At 41.1% G+C, this 8942-nt stretch overlaps 1 protein-coding gene across 4 annotated transcripts in view; it reads left to right on the top strand.

Annotated features, from left to right (window-relative positions):
- The first annotated feature begins 6961 nt into the window (after nucleotides 1-6961).
- Nucleotides 6962-8942, top strand: part of CFAP43 (cilia and flagella associated protein 43) — a 71960-nt gene continuing 69979 nt past the window's right edge. For all 4 annotated transcript variants that reach the window (XM_016154453.2, XM_016154457.2, XM_016154456.2 and 1 more), the window contains exons 1-2: nucleotides 6962-7098; nucleotides 8472-8725. In XM_016154453.2, the coding sequence (XP_016009939.2) occupies nucleotides 7046-7098; nucleotides 8472-8725 (307 nt within the window). In that variant the 5' untranslated portion in view covers nucleotides 6962-7045. The remainder of the gene's footprint in view (nucleotides 7099-8471; nucleotides 8726-8942) is intronic.

Genomic DNA, 8942 nt, shown 5'->3' with positions numbered 1-8942 from the left:
GGTTCCCAGGAACCTGCGCTGTCGGGTCACCCCGACCGCTGCAGCGCCCAGCCTCTGCGAGGAGGATCGCGCAGCCCCCGCAGCTCGGACGCCTCGCGGGAAATCGCCGCGAGACGCCCACCCGTCGCTCGCCTTCCTGGTTTTGTGGGGATTGCACTTAAAACCCTGCAGCTGGTGGTGGTGCCAAAGTGCATCGTGCTGGCCAAAAGATGCGTTCGCGACGAGATGCACAACAGAAACCCTCAGGGCCATTGCCCGACCACTAACGATTGTGGTTCCCCGTCCGCCCTCCACGCGGGCCCACTTCTGACCCTGCTCTTTATATTTCCGGGCCTCACTGGGAAGCGCGCTGCGGGCGCTCTCACGTGGCACGCACTTGATTGTAGGTAGCTCCCTTTCTTCTCCAAGGCATCCCTAACTTCAGAGCCTGTGGCCTGGGCCCAGCGCTGGCTCACCATTCCAGAACATACTCTCCAAAGGTTCCTGTCAGTGGCTCAGGGACAGGTTGCCCAGCCACCTGGACACACTTTTCCTTTTTCTGTCAGTACTAGCTTAATATAACTACCGGGAAGGCCTCCTGCCCTTACTGTCACCTATAGAATACATCCACCCTAGTCCAGTATGACCTCATTTTAATTGGAGTAATTACAACTACGATGAACCTATTTCCAAGTAAAGTCACATTTTGAGGTACTGGGGATTAGAGTTTCAATATATGAACTTAAAAATTTGTAATTCGACAGGAATTTATTATGAAACCATATGAATTATAGTAACCGCTTATTAATCCTATGAACGTGGGAAAGTTCTATGTCTCAGTTCCCTCATCTGTAAAATGGGGCAGAGTTCGAAGGATTAAATTAGTAAATATATAGAAAGCACTTAGAACAGTTCTTGACACAGAATAAGTATTAACTAATTGTCATTGAAAATATTAAGTGAAAAAAAATAGACGATATTTTTGCTAAAACATGGGTCTTGTTTAACTCTTTTTTAGAAAATTAGCTTTTTATGAGGTCTTTTAGCACATTAATGACATCATGGAAATTAACCCTGTAAATTTAAACTTGGCCAGGAAAAACCTCTGACTGACTAAACTAAAAGTTTCAGATCAAGGTATTATTTGAGAACTTTTACTTGGAATGGCCTGTCCTCTAATTAGTATAACTAGTATAACATTTTGTTGTAATCATTTGAAAGATCCGATATATTAATAAAGTAAACAACTAATTCATCAAAGAAATAAATTGAAAAGAAAATATATGTTCCAGGAAACTACTATACTGTAGCATTGCTCTGTATTATAGTGGGTCATCTCCATGCCCTTTGGGGTTATGTGCCTAGCATGTGAGTATCTGGATGCATACTGCTGTTAGCCACAGGGGAAAACACAGTATTTCACATTTTTGCATCTGTAATTGTCAATAATTAACCTGAGTGGGCTAACCTCGACTGATTCTGCTCATTAAAGATCAAGTCGTACAAGGTCCTAGGTACTCTCTCTCTAAACTATACATTTCTTCACTTTTGAACACCTCTGAAAATTGGGCTATGTCTTAAAATCACTAGGCTGGTTGCAGTCCCTACACTTGACATAATGTTATTGATTGTGCTTAGACTTGCAGGGTGGATGTCATTGGCTTGGAAGAGGATCCTAGAGATAGTAAGAGAGTGTTCTTGCTGCATATTAAATGAAATGCTCTTATGGGCACAGAGGACAATGCTGGCGTGGGGGATGTAGGGGAAATGAATGCTTATGACTGATTTGAATAGTTATTCAAAAGAGCTGTGTTCTGAAAATGAAGAAGCTGTAGTAATATCTTAGCTTATGTCACTTATATTTTCCTTTTTATATTTGCTCAAGAGTAATATAGGATAAAAATATATTTCTAAATAAGTTTGAGTTCTTTTGTGATAAACATCTAAGTTTAAAAGAGTTCTTTCAATAAGTAAAATAAAAATTCTTGGTGATGAGAAAGGATTCTGTTGTCATTTTATTGGTAGATTTTTTCCCCTTATCATTTTATCTTAGATTTGATGAAATACACTATGTCTCCCTCATAAACACCTCCAAAGTACTTATTGACGTTTTTAAAGGGAAAAACGCATTTTATTTAATGATCAATTGATATATAAAAATACAAACACACACACAGATATCTGAAACATTATTTACTTTTACCATGTAGGATGCATAGTGAAATTTTGTTTCATATTCTTTCATTTTAAAAACAGATCATACCACTAATATGTTCCAATTTATAACTATTTTAGAACATAAATTTGTGTCACTCATGCTAATTAATAATTTAAGGGAACTTGATAATGTTCTTCTTAGAATTAGCCTACAATTGTATGCTATGTACTCAGAGAAAAAAAATTAGCGTAGCCTTGTGACCAGGTAGCCAGCCTGAATGTGATGCATGTTGTCAGTGTGCATGTAAATCGCCTTCCTTCCAGGGCTCAACAACAAAGGGAAATAACTTGCAACTACGTAACAGGACCATGTGTCTGTATTGCACATTTTATATAAAGTCCTTTTCATATACATTATTTCCTTTGATCCTCATAACAACCCTACCAAGATAAGCAGGGAAAATATTATCACATTCACTTTACAGATGATGAAGTTAAATTTCATAAAGGTTCAGTGACTTTTCCAGTTATTGTTGTAGCCGCCAGCCCCCGAAAGACACACGGACCACTGGAACTCAGTGAGTTACAGGAAATACTCTTTATTCAGCCAGCTGGGTCTGCCAGGGGTACGCAGACCCCAAATTAAACAGTCCCGATTTGTAGAGGTACAGGGGTTTTAAGCCCCAAATCCCATTCTTCATTCTGTCTAAACACAAAGGTCTATCCTTCTTCTATTCATTACCTGTCAACTCACAGGTCAGGTGCGTAAGCGGGGGGGGGGGGGGTAAAGAAACAGAAAGCTTATTGTTAGAATGTTAGGTTCCTATGGGTGATAGCCTATGTTCCCATGGACATAGCCAAGCAGTAATTTTCCAGTAAGAGTCATTTTTTTTTTTTTCAGTCACCACATTATCACCTACCCAGTAAGAAACAGAGACAGAATAAGAATATGAACTTTTAGATTCAGGGGTCTTTTCTGTAAACCACTTAGCCTCTGAGAGTATAATCTGAACTCAGATGTTTTCACCACTTCATTCTTATTTTCTTGTTGACCTAAGCTTTTGTCATAAAATACAGTGAAACACCAGATTATAAACTTGTCAGTCCAGGTTTCTCCCAGGAAAAACTTATGGCCACAGAACATATATTTTTTGGAAATCACTGTTTCTTTGTTTCTAGTCTAAGGGAACACAAGTAATATGAAAGACCCTTAAAGTAAAGGAAATTGAAGGAAAGTCAAATGAAAGGACATAAAGTGAAATATACTGATGGATTTTAGAGCTTTTAAATTTTAACTTTTGGGAGAAGCTTCAATGGAGAATCTAAGACAGATAAGACTTGAAGCTTTTGAAGAGGATTTTAAGTCTTGTTGAAGTTATTCAAACTCAAGTCTTAAATGTGTAATGATGATAAACAATGGTCTTCAAAAACCTGGTACTTAATCCTCTCCTAAAGTTCTATTTTAAGTGATATTTGTTCACAATGCAAATTGATTCCTATATTTATAATGTATTTTATCATTCTTCTTATAAACTGTTTCTCCTTTCATCAGCTCCTACAAAGTTTTCCTCCTACATTATTTAATCTTTCACTAAGTATATAGATTGTCAAGCATGTGACATGATGCCACCAACAGAGAGCCACAAGAGGTGCCCCTGCCATGGGCCTCATGCTTTAGAGGTCCCATCCCTCTTGGGGGATACAGTGTTCAACATTCCTCTAGCATGTCTGCAACCCTAAAGATCTACCATTGTGACTAGTCCCTTTCCTGCCCCAGAGGAATGCTTCTCCCCTTTTGGCCCAGGTCCCTGAAACAAAAGACTTACTGTGTTTGAACAGTGTGAAGTTTGTGTGTTGTACCCCTGTCCAGCCCAAAATGCAAATAGTGTCAAGCCTGAGAAACTCTGCTTTAGTTTGGCCATAAAATCAATTCCTAACAGGTCCTATTTCTGTACTCATTACTGCCCTACCCAAGTGATAATCTTCCTGCAGACAGAATAATCATTTAAAAACATAAATCTAATCATGTTATTCCCCTATTTAAAACCATGTAATGTCTTTCCATGGCCCTTAGGATAAATACCAGAATTCTCAACTTGGCCTTTACCTGGCCCTTGGCTCCTTCTCCAGCCTTATCTTCAGTATTTTCTACTTATCTCCCTCTGCTCCAATTATACTGCCTTTCCTAGTTCATCCAATCTGATGTCCTGCCTTAATACCTTTCCCAAAACTGTCCTCTGCCCATTCCCCACCCTCCCCGCATCCTAATCATCACTCCTTACCTTTTGACCCTCAGCGAAAACAGCACATATGCACAGAATCTATCTTTTTTTTTTTTATTAAGTGCATTGGGGTAACATCGGTTAATACAATTATATAATTTTCAGGTGTACATTATAATTTGACATCTGTATATTCTATTGTTTTTACCACCCAAAGTTCAGTTTCCTTCAGCTATCATATATTTAATCCCCTTTACCCACTTCGCCCTCCCCCTATCTCCCTACATTTGACCCCCTTTAACTATCTACCCTCCCCCTCCTCCCCGACTCCCTACCCTCCCTACCCTATAGTTCATGTCCATGAGTCTCCGTCCTGTTCATTTGTTGCTTTTAGGTTTATGTCCCATATATAAGTGATATTGTTGTAGCTGCCAGCCCCTGAAAGACACACAGACCACCAGAACTCAGTGAGTTATAGGAAACACACTCTTTATTCAGCCAGCTGGGTCTGCCAGGGGTATGCAGACCCCAAATTAAGCAGCCCCAAAATGTAGAGGTACAGGGTTAAGCCCCAAATCCCATTCTTCATTCTGTCTAAACACAAAGGTCTATTTTCCTTCTATTCACTAGCTGTCGACCCACCGGTCGAGTGTGCTAGCAGGGGTACAGAAGCAGAAAGCTTATTGTTAGAATGTTATGTTCCTATGGGTGATAGCCTATGTTTCCATGGGCGTAGCCAAGCAGTAATTTCCAGTAAGAGTCAATTTTTCAGCCACCACAATATCACATGATTTTCAACTTTTTCCGTCTGGCTTAATTCATTTAGCATGATTATCTCGAGGTCCATCCACATCGTCATGAATGGCGGTATTTCATCTCTTCGTACTGAGAGAGGAGAGGGGGAATCTGAAAAAAATGCAAAGGAAAGGGCCTGCAGAAATAACCAACTCAGCTGGTTAAAATTGCTCTCTCCCCCCATTCTGCCCAGTGCTCTCCAGCTAACATGTTTTCCCATAGCTACCTCCCCCACCGCAAGCACTCTCCAATCCACATCTGTTGATTTATAACTTGATATCCAACTAATGTTCTTATCTCTGTAGCTGTGTAGGAATAACAAGACTGTGTAAAACTGCTTGTTATGTTACAATTAGAGCTCAGCCTTTGGATCGGAATCCACTGAGCAGGTCCCATCTCTGTTCAAGAATCCTATAATGGTGCTGATAACACCAAGGTTGTGGGTTCTACAAAACAAACGACCTGTAAGACCAGTGGTCTGGAAATTCCTCCCCCCTTGCGGCCCCCTACCCAAAGCTCTCCCCCCCCCCCATTGGATCATGAAGCACATGTGAAACTTCAGACAAAGGAATCACGCGCCCCTTGCATGAACACTGCGAGGGTATGTAAGCTGTAAGAAATTTAACCAAGGAAAGATTGTGCTTTGGGTCTGTTGAATGTCCCACCCTCTCCACCGGCATTAAATTCTCCTTCCTCTAACAAAGGGGTCTGACTGTCTAATTTCCTCTGTCAGGTGTCGCTTCCTACAACATTATGCCTCAGTAACATTCCATCGTATGTATGTACCACAGCTTCTTTAGCCAATCATCTACAGTAGGACACTCTGGTTGTTTCCACGTCCTGGCCACTGTGAATAATGCTGCTACATACATTGGTGTGTAAATATTTTTCGGATATGTGTTTTCAAGTCTTTGGGGTAAATACCCAGTAGAGGAATTGCTGGATCATATGGTAGGTCAATTCTTAGTTTTTTTTGAGGAACCTCCATACTGTTTTCCATAGTGGCTGTACCAGTTTGCAGTCCTGCCAGCACTGAGGGTTCCTATTTGCACAGAATCCACCTTTGACTCTGACTATCCAACTAGGTGAGGACCTCAATGTGAGCTCTCATAATAAGGGAGACAGTAAATATTTGTGAATGAAATGGAGAGAGAGTGGCAGGACGGGAAGAAGGCACCTGAAGAAGGGAAGGGGAAGGAAAGGAAAAGAGGACTGAAGGGGAAGAGAAGGAAAGGGAGAGATGACAAGGGAGGGTATGAGAGGGAAGGGAAGAAGCAAGAACCAGTTGCTGACCTTTTGATCAGGTTACTTCTAGAAACTACCTCTTTTAAATAGCGGAGGGTACATTTGAAAGTGTAGTATGGTAACTAAAGGCTCAGAGCTCTAGATTTAGACTAGATGTTGCTTTAAATCCAACTCATCCTTATAGCCTTAAGCAAATTACTTTCCTTATCCTCATTTTCCTCACCTGTTAAATGGGCATTTGGGAGATTTGAAGATTAAATGAAATGATTCCTGCATGGAGCTTGAAACAACATCTGGCTTGGTCGGCACTCAATATTAATTTTTGCTATAGATATTTATTAATAGTATTGCAAGTACTTGCCGCGAGCTGGGCCACTCCAGCACCCTTTCCAAGGGGCTGGCCCATCTCTTCGCTCGCCATTCGCCCATTGGCCAATACGTGACAGCGCTTAGACCAATCCTCTCGTCTCTAGAGGCAGCAGACCGAAAGGGAAGAGCCAATGGGGCGCAGGGGTTACTGTCTCCTGGTTACGGTGCAAACAGTGGAGGTTGGGCCGCCTGGAGCCAGACACCTCGGAGTAAGGGCTGTGGACCAGAGGCCGGGTCCAGCGTTTGCTGCCCAGGGCCGTCTGAGAGAAACACAGCCCATGGCACAAGTCCGGGAGCTAGAGGAGAACCTCTACGCGACCCTGTCCGTGAGGTGCGGCGTTCCCGCCCAGCGACTGACTTCGCGGAAACTCTTCCTCTGAATTTCGCCCCTTCCCTACCCACTTCTAACTCCCATTCTTTAAATCTGCTCTCCTGGAAACTTCGACCTCTTCTCCTCAGACCCTAACCCCTCCCAGCAGACTCTTCTTTCCATCCTCTTATTCAATGACCGCATCTCAAGTTGTCCTCTCCCCCACCCCCACCCCACCCCCTTCATTTCTCCCACTGCTTGCTCGCCTACCCAGCTTGGCTGTCCTCCACTCTTCATTTCTGCCTCCTCTTTCTGGTTCAGTGTTGCCTCAGCGATCTGTTTTTCTCTGTCCATTTATAAATATACCCTCCCCTCCCCACCCCCATCCCAACGACAGTCCTATCTCATCCTTATAGTCTTCGGTTTCTTTTCCGCCAGTTTAGGTCCGGCAGTTTCTTCCTCCTTACTCCTAACGACTAACTTTGGATTTATTTGCATTTGTAGTGGCCTTTGAAAAGCATAAAGTGCTGCACAGATAAAGGTGGTATTTCTTTCTTTCCATATTCTAGAGTGTTACCTGCAGTCTGTTCCACACAGCATACTCCGCCGGTCTCGAGTGTGTTCTCCAATCCCATGAAGCTTCTTACAAAGCCAGTGCCCTTCTCTTGCCTTCCTCATCTTTCTTCCTTTAAGCATATCTTTAATATTTAAATAAAACGAGAATCTCCCCTCATCTCAAACTCTACTTCTAGTATACATCCACCACACATTTCTTACTTGAGTATGTTCCCTTTGTGTTCTAACCTTTTCATTCATGTTTATTTAATTCCTTTTGTTTTCTGCTTTTATCTGTATTTTTAGATCGAAAACATGGCTCCCCATGCTTCATATTTGTAAAGAAACAATTTTCCCACTCCCCTTAAAACCACAAAGCAGGCTGTCAGATTCTAAGTTGTTTTTTTAAAATTTATTGTTAAAATCAAAGCTAATTATAAAAGAAAGGAGCAAAATATGTCCTGTTTTCTATTAAGATCAAGTTTTTTTCTCTTCTTTCTCTGCTGTTTTCTCTTTTTCTTTTTCAAGTATACAAGACCCCCAAAATCCTTCTGAGACTTTCTCAAGTTTGATCAGAGAATTACCTTCACTGAAAAAGTTCTCTCAAGAAAGCTCTTGAGACCTGTGGAACTTTAGGTCTATATTTAATTTTTTGTAGTTCCTGGACTCAAACCATCTTTGAAATCAGAAAAAAAAGGTTCTTTTATCTTAGAGATTGTTCTGGGCAGAAAGAGGGTGAAAATAGAATAGATATGTTTCAGAGATTCTGATGACTTTTCTGAAAAAAAGGAAATATTTTAAATATATTATATTGATGGTGACATGTCTTTTTCCTAAAGATGGGTGCAAGGATTCCCTAAGCAGAATGTTCATTTTGTCAACGACAGCACCATTTGCTACTCTTGTGGGAATTTTGTAGTATTTATTAATATTGAAACCAAGAAAAAGACTGTACTTCAGTGTATGAATGGAATCGTGGGCGTCGTGGCAACGAACGTTCCTTATGAACTTGTGGCTTTTTCTGACCGGAGGCTAAAACCTGTCATCTACATATACAACTTTCCTGGATTAACCAGAAGGACCAAATTAAAAGGTATCCTGTAAGACCCTTTCTCTGCCATAACTTTGTTATAACATAATTTTGTTATAAGATGTAAGCAAATCTAGTTCTTCTATATGAAGGGTTTCTTTGGAAGATTTCTTCTTGTAATACACATTTTTTAAAGAAGGGCTCATGCTGATCACAAAGGATTTAATTAAGTGGGTTAGAGCCTTACCACTTGAACTGTAGTCTGCTTACCTTCTACACT

Source organism: Rousettus aegyptiacus, unplaced genomic scaffold, assembly GCF_014176215.1.
Source record: "Rousettus aegyptiacus isolate mRouAeg1 unplaced genomic scaffold, mRouAeg1.p scaffold_m13_p_6, whole genome shotgun sequence".
NCBI classification, from domain to species: Eukaryota; Metazoa; Chordata; class Mammalia; order Chiroptera; family Pteropodidae; genus Rousettus; species Rousettus aegyptiacus.
Note: the sequence above shows the minus strand (reverse complement) of the source record. Positions and strands in the feature narration are given on the sequence as shown.